This window comes from Pungitius pungitius, chromosome 5, assembly GCF_949316345.1.
Source record: "Pungitius pungitius chromosome 5, fPunPun2.1, whole genome shotgun sequence".
In the NCBI taxonomy this organism is placed as follows: domain Eukaryota; kingdom Metazoa; phylum Chordata; class Actinopteri; order Perciformes; family Gasterosteidae; genus Pungitius; species Pungitius pungitius.
The window spans coordinates 18,530,137-18,550,975 of NC_084904.1; the positions used below are offsets into that span (position 1 = coordinate 18,530,137).

General features: G+C 45.2%; 1 protein-coding gene across 1 annotated transcript; it reads right to left on the minus strand.

The window, feature by feature from the left end:
- Window positions 1-3,814: 3,814 nt before the first annotated feature.
- tbx1 (T-box transcription factor 1) lies at window positions 3,815-11,831 on the minus strand. Its single transcript, XM_037483663.2, has 8 exons — window positions 11,430-11,831; window positions 9,896-10,235; window positions 7,846-7,947; window positions 7,356-7,527; window positions 6,323-6,478; window positions 5,394-5,461; window positions 4,765-4,865; window positions 3,815-4,200 (listed from the first exon to the last, which is right to left on the minus strand). Exons 1-8 carry the CDS (start codon window positions 11,611-11,613, stop codon window positions 3,818-3,820), a joined length of 1,506 nt encoding a protein of 501 aa, XP_037339560.1. The 5' UTR covers window positions 11,614-11,831; the 3' UTR covers window positions 3,815-3,817.
- Between the last annotated feature and the right edge of the window lie 9,008 nt (window positions 11,832-20,839).

Consider the following 20,839-nt stretch of genomic DNA (forward strand, 5'->3'; position numbering starts at 1 on the left):
AATTGATTAAAAAAAGGCAAATTCTGAATGAATGGGTTTAATCTATTTTTAAGTGTGACTTGGTACAAACGTTAAAAAAAAGTCTCTTTCCCAGTGGTGCCGATTTGTTTTGATGTTCTGCATAAAACGTCTGTCGGCAAACCTCAATACGCGCCATAAACTGTAGGACCTTTTGCATTAGGCCAAATATGAAACACATGCTCTGTTGTCTCGGAGTAGGACTCTGATTGGTTCACCGGGCTTTTTGTAGAACAACTGTCCCCACGTACTGCAGGCAGGCGAGGCCGAGCAGCTTTAATGTACACACGGACGGAGCGAAAGGAATCAAAAACCCCAGTAGGCCTGTCGCAGCAGATGTTCCAGATGCAGCGGAGTGTCAAACGATGCCTTAGGTACGCATTATCATCCATCCTCTGCCTCCTCGTGCTTCACTCCAGAGTCCTTGGCATCATCTCTCGTGGAGCCTGAGACATTTGAGCACATCAATGTAGCCGGGCTGTAACAGGCGGCTCTTTTGCTTGGTGTTAAGTGAACGATACATTGAAATACTCCGCTCAAACACGGCCCAGGCCTGTTGAAAGCATGCCACGGCCTATTACGGTGCATGTGGAGAAATGTAATGTTGGAAGTATTTGCCCCAACAGGCATCATACTGACAACGAATGGTATTGAGGTTGCAATTCATTGGACCTCCTCCAGCGGGTGCAGTTTCTCTCATCGCCATTTTGAAAGAAATCACTACACTTTTGTTTGTAAGGATCCGAGTATTTGTATATAACTATATCTAAAGTCAGTAAAACAAAGCTTCATAGGCGCAGGAAAATCCCCTGTGTTACGTATGTCTAAAGGCTCTTACCTTCAGATCCCTTCCATCTGTCCAGGGCAGAGTTACTAGTCCCCCCGGACCGATGCATGCTACACCAGGGACACCATTTATTAAGAAAGCGCCATATGAAGAACGTTTTCATTGCTGGATGGGGGTTTTATTGGACAACCGTTAATGGTGCAGGTGATGAGAGGAAATGAAAAGGCTGTGTCTTTATTGCAGTGGGGATTTTTCTCAAGTACTGTACGTAAATTTAAATCTCGGATGCTTGCTGCGTTAAATATACTCAATCATAGTACTTTACACTTCAATTCAGATGCATATTTTGTCATTTATTTTGTTTGTTATAGTATACAACTTTTCTTAGGAGTTTAAAAAAATCGACACTGAAAAACTGCTTAATGACTCCCTGTTTATGATGTAATGATATAACATACACATATTACATTATAATCAGTGACAAATGCTTTTTTTAAATACTTAATTCTTCCTTTTGGTACATTAGGTTTATTTTTCTTGTGCTCAGTATTACTAGTTTCACTCCCATCTTAATGTTAAATCACTGCAAACTATGCTTCTTGTTTTTTTTTGCCCCAGAAGTCACATGATGCGGCTGTTCTATGCCCAGTGAGCAACTCATTCATTTGCTTTTTAAGAAACATACCTTTTGACCGAATCCCGAAAATGTGTGGAAACGATGGGTTCACAATAATCAATTGATCGGGAGCAGCTGAATCAAATGATTCACAAATACGACCGATGGTCCCGTTGGCCTGGCGCGCACGCGCACAAGCGGCCGCATCGATGGTTTCCGCCTGTGTTGCAAAGCCTATCATTAGTCCGCACGTCGCCTTTTGACCCTTTTCTTCTCCGTGCGTGATACCTCCCGCTAAGGGAGAACCCCCCCCCCCCCCCCCCCCCCCGGTATCTTCTCGGGCTGTTTCCGGGCTTCCGACGGGCGGCTCCTCGGCACCTGCAGGCCGGCGTCGGTGCCCCTCCAGGCGGCTTCCCGGGCCGACTGGACAGGGACAGGAAACGGGACATTGAGCGGGGGACTGCGTGCGGACAAAATGAAGGAAAAAACGGCACCATCTGGAACCCCTGTGGACTTTTGAAAAGTAAAGGCAAAACGGCGACACACTGTCCGCTGACCTTGTTAATATGTTTATATTGTTTACGTATTGTCCCATTAGCATTAGAAGCTAATGCCTTCCAAGCTATCCTAAAACAGTTATATATATACATTAAATGCTTTAGTCATCGCCGGAACAAACATGCAACCATAAAAAAAGACCAATTAGTCTGCGTTTTAAATGAGTGGAAACATTATTTAACCTTTGACACCTTTTACAAGCCATTAAACAGTCAGAGGTCAGGCGGCCCCAGGCTTCCTTTTCCCTACTCTCCACTCACAGGCAGCTGGGTTCAAGGAGACAAAATACATTATTGAAATGAATCATCGGGGTATGTTTCCCTTTTGCATAGTGACAGGCAGAAATCCCCAAACAGCCCCCCCCCCCCTCAACGAGATTAACCTTGACAACAAAGCATTCCTCATAGGACTTCAAACAGGAGATGGAAATGTCTGCACAGATAGGAGATGGTGACGTTCTTAAAATATCACCAAACTGTCCCATTAAATATGACCAATGATGGCCTTCGGTGGAGAGAGGAAATGGAAGAGGTGGTTATTTTTCAGCTTGTATGAAAACAAGGACAGGACTTGTGTTCATTTTAATTTTAGTGGTTGAACACATAAATTACTGATATATATTTTCAATAAAATTATTTGTACAATATTATACATATGACATCCCCTGGTTTCTTGATTTTATTTATTTATTTTTACTGAATTGTTTTCCTAAGTCTTAACCGTTTAAGTGACCCCTGGCTGCAGATTCTATTATTTGATCAGGGGAAGACTCTGCACAAATCTAGAAGTAGGACGTAGGGTCAATGAGTGAATTTCTCTGTGTGTATTCTTTCTTCAGAGGACCAGTCGCGTGTTTCATCATTTGAACAAGTCGGTTCTATCGACTGTCTCTCCGAGTCCTGACTTCTGATTCCTGCAGCAGCAACAGACACCTAAACCCAACTCGACAGCGCGAATCCAGTTGCAGAAACCAGAACAATGCTATCAGCGAGGTGAGCTTATTTTTCTTTTTGTAACCCTCCCCCCTTCAACAGCGCGACACCAGCCAGAGCTTTGAATGGAAGTTCTCCTCGAAGACGGTTTTCTTTAAGAATTTAATGTTTTTGTTACAGATACAGAACATTCTGCTTCATTTATTTACTTTGAATTGCTGCAAGTCAGTGCCGTGGTACAAGCTTTTCAGAGCGGCTCAAGGTTTTCCGACCGTTTCAAAGTCTTGTTTCTTTCTTTTTTTTCTTTTTTTTTTTTTCTTCCTCAAACAAAAACATTTGGGTGTGTTCGACACCCCCTCTGATGAGCTCAACATGCAAACATCTCGTCTACCTAGAAGGTAGATCAACTATATAACATATGGCTTTTTTTTAAAGCAATAAAAACAAAGGCAAATCAAAAAAAGTGCATCCAACACAAAAAGAGAAGAAAAAAAAGAAAGAATTCACTTCCAGTCTGTGATCAAAAGTATTGTCTGTTAGCGAGAGGTCCCTCCTGTCTCCTCTGTCAAGCCTGCTCAATGTCTACACCGCTCAGGTATAAGCGTTGCCCCCGGGGAGTGGAGGGGGGGGGGGAACTTTTGCCTTTTGGGTTTGAAAGTCACAGGAGACCTCTTCAAGGACTCAAAGCAGGTGCCCGTGCTTCACGCAAAAAACAACAACAAAAAATCCTTTAAATAAATACGGCAGGGTTTATCCAGCATAGTCTCAGCCCGTGAACGCAGCCGGCAGGTTGCGTAAGCCATCGACTGACAGGACTGTGTTGCCTTTCCTGCCCGTTTCCATTCCAGCAGTGAGCGCCGTTAGCCCCCCCCCCCCCCCCCCCTCCCCCCCGACGGACGGCAGTCATTATCTGGGCCCGTAGTCATAGTTAGAGGGGCCACTGGTGGCCGAGTACATGTTGGCTGTGGCCGGGTTCATGTGGTGGTGGTACGTGTGTCCTCTGATGCTGGGCAAAGGGTAGGGTGACGGCCTGGTCTTGGCTCCCAGGTAGTGTTCGTAGGTGGTGGGGTACTTGTAAGGGTGGTGGTGCAGCGTATCCGGAGGCAGGCCGTGGGGGTCGGGGCGGAGGTCGTGGGGCGGGCTCGGTCGGCCGCTCGAGAGCGAGACGCCGTGGAGGCCTCCCGGGACGGGCAAGGCGGGGCTGAGGACCCGCGACATCAGCTGGTGAGCCGGGTCGGCGTGCATGGGCGTGCCGCCGGGGTCCCGCTCGTACTCCCGCCTACTGTCCTCTGTGCGGGGGGGGGAGAGACATGAGAACAGTCAGGGCAAGACACAATGCACTCTGTTGTGTATATAGTTCTGTGCTCTGCACTCTGCTCACACTGATGCCCCGGTTTTTGGGATTGGAGCCAGTAAAATTTGCATTGTCTATTAAATTATCTTTTCACAACCTGCAATTGATTGTATAATCAAATGTGCATTATTATTATCATGTGCAAGGCCTTAGCAGTGTTTGGATCCCTGATACAAGTCGGCAGTATTAAGGTATTACATTCCAAATAGGAAGCTTAAAATAGAACTTGGTCATTCAATTCCTTCTGATGCGTTCATCGAACAAATAGGTTCATGTTAAGAAAATCAAGCTGTCATTCTACATTCATACTATTTCCACATGGGAGGACAGGTATTTTTATGTTTAGTTAAAAGTGTTTTTCCTAATAGCCGGATCAATATAACAGAAAATGAGTTGGACGGTGACATAAAACATTTCCTCTAAAGGCTGAATAACTGAATGTGGTTACGTTGTCTCATGTTTGATAGCAGAAATGGGACAGAGAGAGTGAGCTGCGGACCTTTTTCTGTGCCGTTCTGCTGAGGAGGAGATGACATTGGGTTTCTCGTTCTGGCAAAGGCACTCATTATTGGCAGAGAGCCTGGTCTGTGATTCCTGGGCCTGGAGCAGGGAGAATGGATTCGGTTACATACTCACTTAATGGATGTCAAACACACATTTTCTATTAACATGATAAATAGGGTTATATTAACAGTTTACACCGTTGCATGTAAAAAGCATTAACACATTCGGGCTCCCCAGTTAATCAGAAACTCCCATATTCCTCAGCGTAATGGCTTCAGTGGATGTGCTCAAGAAGAAGGACAAAGTCATTCACCAAGCTGGATTATCTGCATTTCAATGCGTCTTTGCACTGAGCCTGCAGACCAGATAGTTTAGGTTTTATTCTATTGTTGCAGTTCCGAGTGTTTTGCGATTAGTCAGTGACAGGAAACCATGGTTGATCGACATTCAAACAGTAACCTGTGATTTCTTAACTTCACGGAACTCGTTGTGTGTGTGTTTTTTTGTTTTTTTGTTGAGGCAATCTCTACTCCGATGGCACCTGGTAGGACACGCATCGTAAAGGCTTTTTTATGTCGTGTGGAAACATGCCAGTGACTGCATTGTTTGAGTGTGAACGCTCACCAGTCCTCTGGATCGCAGTCCCTGAAGCCCTTTGCAAAGGGATTGCTGGCTATCTTCAGCTGCGTGATCTGAAACCCAGAGCACATCATCAAATGCCATTTCCATTTCCACAGGTCGTTGTATTTCAGTTCCATTACAAATTACAGCAGGGATTGACTGGCATGATGGACTGACACTTTAGATGGAAAATCCATTCCGTCTTAAAAAATGTCAAGCAAAAATGTGCAGTAAATATTTCAAGTTAAGGGGGGGGGGACATTATCAGGTTATTACTCATTTTACTATTGTGAGCTGCATGTCTGACCTCTTATGTAACATTTCAAGCTGCATCATGTCGATATAGATACAGCAGCAATGTAGAGGCTCCATTTATCATCGTCATCATTTAACACATTTTTTTTAATTAAATTCATGGAAATGTATATGTCTGTCGTGTCCCTCCATTGAGTCACGTTGTGTAGGCCGTTAATAGCCCGCTCTAACGGGAACACAACTGAACGTTCCTTTCCGTAACATCCAACATGGATACATGTGTTATAGCAGCGATAACTACTTCAGTCCCCAAACTGACCATCGTGCATAACGACGACGCACCGACTCGTGCGCACATCTGTAATATCTCTAACGTCTCTTTGTACGGGTCGTCCTGAATTACGGTTGAACGTGTGTCCGTTTAAAGGGACGCCGAGCCGGAAAGAGAGCAGCGCAACATTTACGCACAAAACGCGACCAACAGTTTAACTGTCAATGTTTTGCACAATGTAGTGAACCCCAAATCAGCCTATGTTTTATTATTATTAATAATAATAACAATTTAGTTGAAGTAATATTTTATATATATATATATATGTCACAATCTATGGAATCACGTTACATATCGCTGCTTTCCACGCGGGGCTCGCGCGTGCGCGTCCACGAGCGCTTCTTACCCGGTGGTTCTGGTACGCCGTGACCGCTGTGAAGCGCGTTTCCTCAAACACAAATGTTTTGTAATTCTCCTCGGCATACTTCTCGCTGTCCTTGCGGGGGTCCACGTAGACCACGTGGAACCTGGGCTGGTAGCGGTGCATGGAGTTTAGAATGATCTGTGGAAAGCAGAGGATTCATCAGCTCCGATAGTCACGCATGTTCCACCGGGACAGTTTTGTTTCGGGGTTATAATGAACATGTTTAAGATTGAACAAATGTATCGTGAGATAAAGTCAAAAAAATGTATTCTAGCGTTAACAACAACCGAGCCACTTTAAACCTTAACGATGATCTGATTTAATAAAGATGAATATGTTCTCCAGGAATTTGGTAAATGGCCTTAAATGCAGAACTTACTTGCTAATGTGTATTGTGCAGACGATTAGAAATATCATTACATAATATTTACATGTAAAAAAACATGCATCCGCTGCACAATTCTCATTTAAAGTCACACAATCTCTATTTACCCTCATCCCCACGTGGTTTCAACCTTTTCAATTTTTTCTAGAAATATACCTCTAAGATCTCTCGTTTTCTTGGTCATTAACTACAACTAATGCAATGACAGAAACACGTGGCCGAGGCGTGAAGGGCTCAAACATTTCTCCAGTGGTGAAATGTTCCACTTTCCTTGCCGTTATTTTTGGAGTAAGCCCCGATGCGCGGTGCCATCTTTGTGGGCAGAAAATAGGCTACCGGCGAAATCCGACGAGTGGGGAAAATAAAAATCAAAGTTTTTAACTCTCAAAGTGCTTGAATCCGTCATATGAGGGCGAATACTTATGCAGTTTATCCAATGATAATGTTTGGACTGTAAATGATGAGTTTCAGGTAGTCCCAGCTGTGTTTTTTGACGTAACACGCAATGCGGCTTTCATCCAAAATTCAGTCAAAGCGCTGTACAATCATTATTTAGTGTTTGGTCTATGGTCATTAGTTTATACTTTCCCACATATTGTAATATTGTTTTTGTAGTTTCTGTGTACTCACGTGTCCGTTGTCATCCAGCAGATTGTTGGTGAGTTTCAGTTTATCGAAAGAGACAATCTGCTTCATCCACTGCGCGCCTTTGGCCGGAGAGTCCGGGTGGTAGTGGACCCTGCCCGGTGTGGCGGGGTCAGCCTTACCGGCGACCAGCCACGATGAGCTGTGGAAGGCATACCTGATAGGAAAGAAAGTTAATTAGGGAAGAAAAAAAAAGGTTCGAACTCCCTGATTTTATTTTTTACAATAAAAATCACCTCACGCATCAAATAATGAGGGGAAAGCATATGACCGTGCATGTCCAATGGCAGCATAATTCAGTCATGAATATGTCTGAACTGAAAACTAGTGATTGATCTGAGGCTACTACTTATTTATGCATGTATATTTTACTTCTTTAAATTTAAAAAAAAATAAAAAATTGCGTGTTGCCTCCACGTTTTTTTTATTTTTTACTAAGCGTCAAATGTGCGCGTTTGATTATCCAGAAAGTTACCTGTAACGTTTGTCGTCTACAGGCAGGAAGTCCATCAGGAGCATGTAGTCAGCCATGGGATCCATCCCGAATATTTTCACTTGAAAAGTTGGAAACATTCTCCTGGTTAAGAAAAAACACAAAAAAATAAAAATAAATAGGCTTTAACTAGTTGCTATTGCTGCGTGTTTTTTTTGTTTTGTTTGTTACCGTAAAAATAAGCGTGTATGTATTTGTGTGAGAGGGAATGCTGGGGAACAACTATTCGAAAGAGGAGCCAACAAATGATGTTGCCAAAGAAGTATTATTCATAAAATGTTTCCAAGCATGTTTGCGGGGAGAAAAGCCGCTGCGGGCCTTTTAGCGCAGCTTAATTTGTCCCGAGCTGGAGGCAATGAAGAGACATAAAGTCATCCAGCTCGCGCTAAAGCTCCCCCCCTCCTCATCACAATTTGGTTTGTTTCCCTTCTCTCCTCCAATTTTTATGAATTCTCACAAGACGCTTTAACTTCTCTCCTGCTGTTTTGACGACTTCCAGACACGCGGAGGCCAATACACACGTCCTAGACATAGTGGAAACACTTACACGCGCGCATGGGCGTTATTTTGGGAATACGAGGTGTGGCAATGACGTCGAGGCGAGTTTAGAAACTTCGATTTTGATCAGGGAGGGAAATGAAAATGTCCTGAAAACATTTCCATAGAAAAAAATACAAGATCAAATTCGAAGTAATTCCATCTATTCATGATTGATCACTCGTCTTTTGGATTCATCCTCATCCGGGTTACTTTGTCGGTCAGATCCAAGAACATCGGTCGGTGGTAAATTGAGTAATACGCAAAGTCAGTGAAAGGGATCTTAAAGTCGACGCTCCATTAACGTCAGTGTCGTGGCTTGGTGAGGCTGAAGGAGCTTCTAAAGTGCCCCGCTGCAGATCTCCTTTCTCTTGTTAGACCGAGGGGGGAGAGGGGGGGGGGGGGTCCGGTCCTCACCAGTAGGATTAAAACAATTGTGTCTCGATATAGTCAAAGATTATTGGGTAAAACGCAGGAAGACATAACTGCTTGAAAATGACATTATTCTAATAGGGTTACATTCGATGGGCTTTCCACAGGTGTCAGAGGTCAAAGCAAATTGTTTTGATTATAAGCACGCGACCTAACCAACCATTCGGATTTTCCCTCTTTCTAAAACCAGTAAATTAGAAGGCAAAAATTGAACATCGGATGTCTTTAAGTGCTCATAATCTAATGAATTAATTTGCGTGTATCTGTGCAATCTATTAATGGATATATATGTTTAGTTGTACTGAGGGACATAGGGAGGGAAGCACCCAGATACTCCTATAATGGGGATACGGTAAAACGGTCACTACTAAATAAAAAGGCCACAATGTTCCATTTAACAAGCGACAAAATCGAGACTGACGGTGAAGAAGAGCAGCGGAGTTAGCCGGTTGCTCTTATTAAACTGCACATCAGCATGGTGTTTACAGCTGATTCACACACTTATAACAGCACACATGCAAGCCTTCGTGTGCTTGACCTCGTCTTTAAAGATCCCCAGCAGCAGTCCTGCTCACGTGCACTGCTTTAAACCAATTTTACCTATTGATGCCAAACCGTTCATTCAGTTAATTAATCCGGTGTATAAATACCTATTTAGTATAGTGTACAAAATGTGGATTTCTGTTTACTCGTATAATGTAATAAAGTTGTAGTGGCCTGGGCCTTAAATATGGAGATTAAATCAAGAAAAAAACAACCGCAATAAAACAGTTAAACAACAAATGGGGATAAAAATGCTAAAGTATGAACTCCGAAAGAAAAAGAACCGTGTTATATATTTATGAAACTCCTTTATCCTCATTTGGATGCATTGGTAATTTTCCTTTGCGTTTAGAGAATGCACCCAAGCTAAATTGAACATATGATTATTGCATATCTGCAAGTCGGGAGCACATACACCTTTTACATGGTGTGTTACAATAAAGCTCCCCTTTCTGTGTCTATCCCGTCTACCCGGATGCCCATAAACCCTCTTTTCGCCGTGTTGCTTGTTGGTGCTCACCTGCCCGCCTTGGTCACGATCATCTCCGTGCCCAGCTGATTGAACTCGTCCCACAAAGCCTTCATCTCCAGCTGGACGTTAATGTTGGCCACCTTGGGATTCTTCTTCACTATAGTTTTGCCGTTCGGCGTGGAGTTGGCGGACGACGACGAGCAGTTGGGAGTCCCGCCGTCGCTCGACGGGGCCTGGCCCGGGTTAGATCCCGGGTAGTTGTAGTTGTGCTGCGCGGCCGGGCAGGGCTCGAAGTGGGGCTCATGTTGGCTGTAGGGGTCCCCGGGGGACGGGGAGAGGTGGTAGCCCCCCGGCGTGTTGAGGCTGTTCAGGCTGCTCGTCGTGAAGGCTGCAACATCGCAAAAATGGGACAGCTGAGTCAGCCACGGGCTGGATATGGCTGAAATCATCCCAAAAAAACTGGATTTACTAGATGTGCCCGTGCACTTTTAAGGTCGATCAGAACACGGGGGAGCAAAACGCCGCGGCGGGATTCGGTGATCTCCAGGTGAAGGTGTCGCGCGCGCACAAACGGTTCAAAAGTGTCCGCCTGGAGCTGCTCGATAATCCCTGAGTTCGGATCCACTGCCAGCGTGCTACATAGTCTGCCCTGATCTCGAAACGGCAAGCGCGTTACTGAAGGTCTCCAAGCTGCAAACGCTCGCGTAGAATCGCGACAACTGCTCGCGAACAAGCTTCGCGTGCGTGTGAGCGAGTGAGTGCGTTTTCGCTTTGGCTCGGTTGCGCTCGGAGCGGCCTCTGCTGTGCGCTGCTGCAGTGTGTTACACTGCAAGCCTGTCTCCTCTCTTATCTGACGCAAGGGGCCTCCCCTTTGCGATAAAACCGGTTCTTATTTCTATTTAGATAAGGAACTGCAGGTAATGTGCCCTTTTCCTCGCCCTGGGACGAGGCTGATTGACAGAGAAGTGCGCCCCTTTTTAATGGGCTTTCCGGCACCCATTTAACTTTTGGATAAGGGTATCGCCCACATCACCCCCCGTTTGCAAACAATAGAGGATCTGGCCGGCCGGAGTGGAGTGTAAACGAGTTACAATGTAAACACAACTTGATTTGCATGAACAAACAAACAAGCAGCAGGTTGACTGTTGCTTCCTCGCCATTGGATAGATCGATCAATGGAATGGATTATACACCTCCTCTCCGACCTGGATATTCTTATTATGGTCCGCTTCTGCCATTACGCACAGGGTGCCCTCGTAAACCCTCCTTCTCTTGGATTTGTTTTCAATAAATGTAATCCTGTACACGACTTTTCGTGTCTGGGTTTTTTTTTTAAATAGGAAACGTTGTATCCTTTCAGACTTCTCATCAGATTTCTTCCTGATGGTGATTATGATTTCATTTGCCTCCATTTTTTTTATTGTTGGCCAACTGTGTCGTTTTTTTTTCTTTTTCTTTTTTACAATCATTTCATCCACCAATGTAAAGCAGCGCTAAGATATGCGTTTTTTAAAAACAGATTTCAGAGACGTGTACACTGCGTGCTAGTGCAACTCTACAGGCAATCAACGGAGGGATTTACCTTCCATTTCCCGGGTGACAGTGCTGTAGTGCATGTCGAAGGAGCAGTGGTTGCGCAGGTCTGGCTTGTCCAGGCCGGTGCCGTGTTTGTCAGACGCCGCGTTTCCTGCTTGCTCCGCGATCGAAATCAGAGAGGCAATACTGAAAGCATTGGCCTTTGGAGAGAGGGGACCGCCGTCGTCCATAAGCGAGGTATCGACTCGCGAAAAGTCCTCCCTCCTCCGCTTTCCAGCTGCGCAGAAAGCAGGGGAAGGCTCCGCACCACGGAGAGGAACATGCGCCCAAAGCGTCGCTTTCGCAATCCGCCACCGGCGCTGGGTTGGTGCCACAGTCTGCGGTACAGTGTCTTCACGGCGTTACCCTTCGGCTATTGTGAAGGTGCGAACTGCTCGCCGATGAAGCCCCAAACACGTCCCGACGCCAAATCATAGTTCATCCTCGAGGAATTGCGCGAGAGAGCTTTTACCCCCCCCCCACCCCCTCTACTCTCCTTCTCCCCTCTTTCTCCTCCGGTTCGTGGCGGGGTGGTGTCATCTGAGTCTTGCATCGAGGAGAAGCGACTACTGCTACGAGAAAGTCAAAAAGTGAGCAAGATCCACGCCTCCCCCTGTGCACTGGCAAAGGGGGGGGAAAAGGCGTCAGGCGCTGGATGTTTTATTTCAATAAGACATCGTGTCAGTCATTTTAATATAACATTGTCCGGATTCAAAGTGCGCTGCTCCTCCAGTAACCCATGGGCCCGTACGCATTTGCATATTTTAACTGTCGGAAGCGCGCGCGCGCAGAGCTGCTCCCAGCCCGAGGTACACCGGGGAGTGCAGAGCGAGTCTTTTACGCAAGAGTTCACTCTGGAAATGTGGATTTCTTCTAAACCGTGTTTGGAAATAACCAAGCGGAAGGGAAGTAAATGCCCGTAGCTCATTCAGCATCAATGTGGCGGGCCTTTTCCGAGTTGGTCAACACACATAAATACGAATATTCATCCAATTCATGCAGATATGAACATATGGATGAAATAAATTCAATCAAGTAGGAATTATTTTATTACTTTATTTGAAAAAATATAGGTTAAATAGGGGTCGGGTGCATCTATATATATATATATATAGCTTGCTGCACACAGACCGAGCCAAGCCTTCGGCGCAGTCAGTAAACACAGGTCATTAACACGCGTGGCACTTCAGGAGCCGAGCTGGACTTGACCTCTCCGCCGTTGCGCATCCACACCATCGCCTTGTTGGCTTTCAGCTTATCGAGGTTCAGCTTTTAATGTGCGCCAACCAAAGCTGACTTTTGTGGGAGCCACACTGCGCTGGCCACCGGATAGTCTCATTTACACCGGAGTCATTGAATTACGCGCGAAGGCGTCAGCGGGCTTCTAACTGGATAAAGCAGTTGGTGGATTAACCCAAGGCTATTTGTTTTGAATGTTTCTCCATGGGAGGCCAGGAGCATAAATAAACAACTTCTGTTGTTGAGGGCAAATGGATGGATGGATAGATGGATGGGTGGTAAGATACTGTTATGGATACTTGGATAGCGAGACATTAATTCGGATATGTGGATAAATAAATAGAGACAGAGGGATATATATCAATATATATGTATACTGTGTGTATGTGGCTGAATCGATAGTGACATTAGATGGACGGACCGATTGATGAATATATTGACGTAAAGCCCTGGGCATGATTTACTTCGTGTAAGAAATCCTGGCTCAGTTAAAGTCTGTGTAAACCTGCGCCTTCTGCCCACAGGTCTTCTTTTAAATGAGATACGATGCCATCGAAACCGACTCACTTCATCATTGCCAAGTCGGAAGCGTCCTTTGTAAATACTCGGGTGATAACAGACAAAATACAGGAGCGGATCAGAATGGGAAGAGACAGTGTTGGAATTCGCTCGTAGGCTTCAGCAGCGGAGGCATCCACACTATGGACACAATCCCACTAACTTCTATCTGCAATATTAAACAAAAAAAAGATTTAAAAAAAATCCGAACAAAAAACGGAAATTCAATAGTTGTGTTACTTCATCTTAACAATACATGTTGTAGCATACACGCAGCTTTAAAATAGTTAAAATTATTTCTGATTTTGAAGGACATGCTTTACTTCGTTAGTAATCAATTTACAAGACTGAGTTTAGCACCTACGGTCAAACCAGACCTGACAATAAAATGAGCAAACTGGCCCTCAGTGACCAGAGGACACTGCACGTCACCAGCAAATCCACACAGAAGGACATTAGGATGGATTTTGTAATACTGCAGTCATGCTGCTAACTTCTTTTTGAATGTATTGGAAAGTTTGATATTCATTTCCAGTAGAACATTCTTGATAAACAAAATACATCCAAGGGGAAACTAATTAGGGAAAAGCTGGCTCCTCGTGCCACTAAAGCCGCGTGCTTTCACGCACTTAAATGAGTCCATACAGACAGTAGAAAACAAATACCTCTGACTGTATTTGTTTCATTTCCGATATTCAATGACCCATTTTGACAATCATTCTGCGACACAGTTGGTCTCCTCTGATATGAGCATCGGAGGCTTCTTTCCCCATCAGGCCTGTGTGGTCCCGTTGCTGCAAAATGTTGGTAAATCACCAAATAAAAAAATAAAAAATGAATAACCCTTCCACCCACGTCTCAATAAAAAATGATTTATGTACTTAATTAAAATGTGAACAGGGGACCAGTGGCCCTTGTTCTCTTCTACTTATTCTCTCTGTGCTGCTCGGACCTCCTTTGATATGTTTATGCTTGCGTTGTGGAGATATACATTTCTTTAATTGAATGCTTTATTCAACACATAACTTAACAGATAATAAATCACGGGTTGTTCCACACAAAGGAGGAGATTTTCACATTCGTGGGGTTGCGTGGGGACCGTGCCCCATAAAACCCCCATCCTCTCTAAATATTAGTCCTGAATCCCCAAATAAGAGGGAGAGGAAGCGATCAGTTGACCGCTGACAGCGGAGGGCTCTGCGCGGGGTGTCTCCTCTCTCCGCAGGGCTTTCGGAAACGTACGGAGAGAGGCAGGTATGCAGAGAGGAAGTATTCAAAAAGCTTCTCTTTTCAGGGCCTCGGGCTTGGTGGTCGTCGTGAGGCAACAACAAAAAAAAAATGCATATACAGACTTTCCACATTTGGAAGAAAATTAAATTGAGCGAAGACTCTCCTTTTGATACGTTGTCAATATTGCATTTACAAATAAGGAAAAAGAGAAAAAGATTGAATAATCTTATTGGCAACATTTTTTTAGAGACGAATAAATACATTTCAGACTCTATATCAAAGCATCAGACCATCGGAGGCTATTGTTTTTATTCATAATTTAATGATAAAATCCCTCCTAATATTCCTACAGAGAACTGCGTTGTATATTAACCCTCAAAATGCGAAATGAATATCTAAATTCCACTAGTTTTTTAAGTATAGCAAAAGGAAAAGCAATGTTTCCCTTTTGGGGGCAGGCTGAAGTAGAGTGCTACCTCAAACCTGATTGAATCGGTTGATAACATTTGTGAGACAACTTAATTCTCTCCTTCGCTTCGATGTGTTTTCCCGAAATGAAAAATCCCCGCAAATACTTATTTGAGTTTTTCAGTAAAAACGTCCAAACATTTTACCACAGTGATGAATTTATGTCCGATCTCTATTTGTTATTAAATATTGTTTTCCCTATTTGCAATTTAATTCAATCATCCGTCGTTAAGTGGTTTGTTGATGTTTAGACTTTTTAACGTGGTGTTGGTTGGTTGCCATCGTGAATAAATAAAAGGACTGATCGGAGGTCTGTGTAATGTGCCAATAAGCACACGGACGTAGAACGGGATTTACAGTGCAGACTGCGTTTATTTGCACACGCCAGTGCGCATTTAAAGCGCGGTAGATCGTACAAACACATCTCACTGTACAGATGGTCGCGGATCCACGTCGTCCTTCGTCAGCCGCGTGCAAAGGCGACAGTAATCCTACGTTTCATTTCGACAAATACAGTCTTAATACAAATATATTTAAATACCATCGAATCAAAATGAAATCATTTACAGATTTATTCTCGCCTTACATTTTCAATGTTTTACCTCTATGTCAGCAATGTTTTCAATAATGTTTTACTGGGGATTTATTCTATTATTCCACTATTGTAAGTATTAGACTCCTACAGGGACTTTCTGTTTTTGTATTTTTTTTTTTTTTAAATACAAGAAAAATTGGACCCAAACACATTTCCTTGTTGGCATATGAATGTGGTTTTCCTGTTCAGCCCTGCAGTCTTTGTATTTTGGGGTCTTCATAAAAAGGACATGTGCATAAAAACACAATGGAAATGAATACAATGGATGACCAAAGGTTAAAATCATGATTCCCTTGTGTCTGTCTGAGCAAAATTCCACCATTTATTCCCACACATTGTTAAAACATGGGAAACAGGCGCCAGACTTCATCTTTTAATATTATTCACTGAAAAAAACAAGAGAGAAAACAAACTTCATAAAATGTTTCCCTTTGACCTTTGGTTCCTCTGTTAATCTGTTTATTACAACGTGAAATGTTCTACTGTTATGTTTGCAACCCAGTTTATCCTCATTCTCTTCATTTATTTTGAGGTTTGTCGACTCCACCTTTTGTCCCAGCCGACGTGCAGGAATAAAAAATATTTTAAAAAAGGAAACAATTTGACCCCCCCCCCCCCCCACGCCCCTCTTTGCAGTTGTCTGGGAAGATGTGTGCCAATGCTATTTGTTTATTTTGGGAAGGAAGGTCCTCTCTCCGCATGTCTTGAGTTAACGAATATAGAGGCCTGACAGCTGCCAACTGTGCCCTTCAACAGCCTCCGTGCAGCCCGGCCCGACGAGGCCTTGACGCACGGCTTCCCTCCGCCCCACGACACCTGAAGCAACACGGTTGTTATCATTAAGTTATCATCCAAGTAGCCGGGCACTTTCCGTCCTTTAGCGTATATGCAAAATAGAAAGGGATTTCTTTAATTCCGTCAGGGCAGGACACGTGTGTTCAAAAATATTCTGTTCTTAATCGGCATTCATCAGGTTGAATTTCTCATGGAAAAATCGAGAGAGGGCAAAACTGTTTGGAATGTGTGTGTGTGTCTGAGACATTGGGGAGGGTTAGAGTCAGATCCCTTTTCAAAATCACTTCTTCTCTTTCCCCCCTCCCGCCTTTGTTTTAAAACTGGGATGCTTTTAGCTTTTGAAAGGTATCCTTTCCCTATCTGTTGCGCGGCGGCCCCAGTCGTCATCACCTCGCCTCTCCTCGCGGCCCTATTGGAGCGCCCGCTAAATAGCTGGCATTCCTGCCACAAAGAACCGATGATGTGGCCTCGGGGGCCTCCGTGATCTCCCCAAATAAATTAAGGCCTTTCTTCTTCCCCATCCCCCACCCCCCCGCCCCTCCCGAGCACGATCCGCAGCCTTTGTCTCCCTAATACATCTTAAGCCCGGTATTAAATACAAGGGCAGAGTCTACGCTCATTATAAATCTGTCAGTGCCTGCTTCGCTCTTCTCGGGCCGGGCCCCGTGAGCCCGAAGAGGCTTCGGTGTAGCAGGGAAGCCACCCTCCAGTCTGGCCCTCGCCCAGTGCCTCCTCCTTATCTTCCGCCCCTCCATGCTCCCCACTGGCTTGGTATTTATTTGAATATGAGAAGGTCTGCTTGTTGTTTCTGGCAAAGAAGGCGGTGGGGGGGGGGCTTGAGGCTGAGACCCCGTCCACCCCCATTTCTCTCGTCCCTGCAGCACTCGTTCCATCTGTCCCTCCTCAGCCACCACGGCTTGTTCGCTCTGCAGCCTTTGCTATCGTGAACTTGAACCGCAGACCTATTCGAAGGCCATTAAACAGGCCCACGGTGCACGTGTATGGGGTGTGTGTTCTAGTGCGCGAGTGCATATCCCAATTAACAGCTTTCGCCCTCTAGCAGGAATTAATAACTGGAGGAAAAGACAACTCAGCTGAGTGAATGTTTCCTTTTGGAGCCACTCCGTAAATGCACCTTTCCCGAAGGCTAACCTTCTTTCTCCCGGCCTTCCTTTTCGTCCGTTTTGTTTTCTCGAAGCACGGCACCAAAAACGCAAGCGTCTCTCCAATTTGAAACGCCGAGGGTGTTTAGTGGAGTTTTAACGCGGCGATTCGTTCTGTGACAGCAGGTTAAGGATGGCCTCTTACCAGCAGCAGGAAGCGGATAACATGTCCATTAGCGAAACCCCCACACCAACCCTAAACAGTGAAATTAGGGGATCAGAGGCGTGCAGAGATTTGACCTTGAGGAATGCCGATACCCCGCCCCTGGCTCCGAATGACGGGAAAATGAGCCACAATGTGGCATATTGTTTGGGCGTACCAACGATTTGGGTTTGATGGGAACTATCGCTCCTTCCTGCGCTCCTCTTCCAAGATGAAGAAGCAGGAAGTCACACTGGAGGTAAACAATGTGCAGAATGTGGCTGATACCAAAGACTGGAATTTACACCCCCCCCCCCCCCCCACCCATCATTCCTGTTGGCATGGCTCTCAGCCAGTTGATAATGGACACAGCGCCCACCAAACACCCGGCGTCCATGTTGGAAATATCCCCGCCTTCAGAAGATGTTTACATTCACAGCGTAGCTTAGTGAGAAATGACCTATAGTTTAGGTTTGCTTGCCTCCACCGTTCCTGGGATGGCAGGCAGGGCTCCAGGTCACAGATCTGGCTCTGTGCGTCTCGTCGCCCGAGTCACTTGGAGAATCCGCGGTGAGCCGCCTCCACCAATCGGAGCGGGCGCCGGGGCCGCCTGATACTGATTGCAGCGATTCATCATGTCGGGCTCTCCCTGCCACCACTTGTTTATTTTGATCTCTTCCTCTCCGGCACGGTGACAGTGAAAGATGAGGGACCATGTGGCAGGTCCGGCACGGTGCCACGCCGCCGCTCAACAAGCGCCTCCCGGGTCCCAGCGCCGTGGCTCTGTCCACCGGCACGCCGCCACCATTTTGGGACGAGCAAACAGCGAGCACAGGGAGCGGATAGGGGCGGGGGGGGATTTAACCGGCTGGCTAATTGTCGACCCCGAATTGTAACTTTAGGTGATCGGGGGATTACGGCATGTTGACTTGTGTTCACTGGGGGGCTGAACTGACACTCAGTCCCCCCCCCCCCCCCCCGAGAGCGGACAGTTCCTGAAAACCCCCCTGGAGTTGGGGGTCTGGGTCACATTAAGGGGTACTGTGTGGCCTGCTATGGCCCTACCATGTGACCAGCTCCTCTAAAACAAGCACTGCTGTGTCCATAATGTCAAACACTTCCTCCATCTGCAGCCATTAGCCGGCATCGGAGGTGGCTTCAGGAACGTTTGAGAGGCGAAGGAAAACAAAGGGCCCAGAGATTACATGGCCCTCGTAAAATGAAAGAGTTCTCTCAGCTATTGTACTGGTTTAAAAAATCAACCCACGGAAATATTGATAAGCCTTTCTGTTGGCATTTTCATTCAACCATTTTGTTGTATAAATAGTATTTATGGAATGAATCAGAATAAATGTTTCTGGCTCATTTAAAATATACTCTATATATAAATCATGTCTTGTAGAAGTTGATTTTATTTTTGGCTTTTCATGCAATGCGTGCAACTTTATTATTACACCTAAAACGCAATTCTTGTTGCCATTCCAGATAGTTGATTCAAATAATCTAATATGTACAATCATTTCAGAATTGTTGTTGTTGTCCAGGCTGCATTCTAAGATTTATAAAACTTTACTGGTTCTTCAGAAAATAATATCCGTCTGCAAAGCCAAAGCCTTTCTTGCTTTGTGTGGCACATTTTAACAATGTTTGACTGGAGAGGCAGTGCGAGAAGGTGTGCGAGTATCTCTGTGTGTGTCTCTTTCCTACAGGCCTTGCAAAAAGCAGTAGCTCCACTGTGTGGTTTGCTAGTGTAAGAACACCTGGCACCGCAGGGGGAGACGTGGGCATTCGGGTTAGAAGACGTGAGCCGGACACTGTGGGGATGGGACATGAGGTGGGACTTTTAATGCTGTGATGAGGCAACCGACATTAACACCAGTCTAATGTAGCCTCCGCTTCATTGGATCTGACACACCTAAATTGTTGTTGCGTTTCCTCCTCCGGGTTCAGCCCTCAAGTCTGAGCCGTTGTTGTTGAAAACACACGTAGAAAAGCCTCCGTCATCGCCTGTGACTTGTCATGGGACTTATGGCGACAACGTCCCCAAAACACACACACACACACACACACACGCATGTACGCCGGAGTATGAGTTGCTACGACTGAAAACAATCACTCAACTTTCCATTTCAAGTTTCTGTGATTTTTAACCAACATGACATACACTTACAAACATTAATACCCACATGCAATCGAAGACCCTTGACACACACACACGCGCACACACACAGTTATCTGGCTGGAGGCCGTTCGGTTCAAGTTGGTGTTTAGGGTGAGTCGTGATTCTGCGTAGCTTCAGAGGCGGCCTAATGCAGGATCAGGTGTCTCCGACCGTATCGGGTGGCTGCGCGGAGTGGATGGATAGCTTCAGCTACATCTGTCCTCTCTGGACACTGGACCCCTCCGTCTCCCAAATATTTACCTGACACGTCTCTGTGTGGGTGGTGGCCTATCCAAAGAAACATGTATACACACATTCACATTGATGGATTTTTTTTTGTGTACAGATAAACACAAGTTTTTTTTTTTGTGGTGTTTTGAAAGCTAATATGGATGCTATTTATTCCAGTATTTAAAATGTAAAATATGTAGAAAATACTTCAAGAATTTTTGGAATTAACTATTGATAATGTTATAAATCCTCAAAAAAAAAAAAAAAAGCATCCAGGTCCAAAACTGCCAACTATAAATTCATGCGAGTTTCCAATTGAACCTAAACACCAATTGATAAACACCCTTGTTGATAGATGCTTTTACTTGCACACATGGTTAAACACAGCTCCATTCCCTTTTCTGGCCTCATTGGTGTCGACACTTTGAAGTTGTCGGCCCGCTTGTTTACTGATGCAAATTAGCAGGTACGGGACCTTCAGAGGAGCAGAGAGCGTGGCAGCTTCGTGGGTGGCGGGTCCTCCTTCTAACGACGGACCCCAACCCGTCCTCTTCCATCCATTCCCCTCTGAATCTCCCCCCCCCCCCCCCCCCCTCGCCCTCCGTGAAGGAATGCTTTCAGCTGGGCTCACCTGGTCGGAGTGAGGCCTGCGGATGCTGAGGCCAGTGGAGCCGGGCTCATGTTGGCACCCTGGCGCTAGAATGGAGGAGTTTTCATCGGTGTGCTCTCTGCTTTCTGAAAAACAAACATTGTCCAAATTGTTGATTTTAAATGCCTTTTTTTTTACTAATGGAAAATGTTCCATAGGTCGGGGGAAAAAAAATCCAATTGAGCA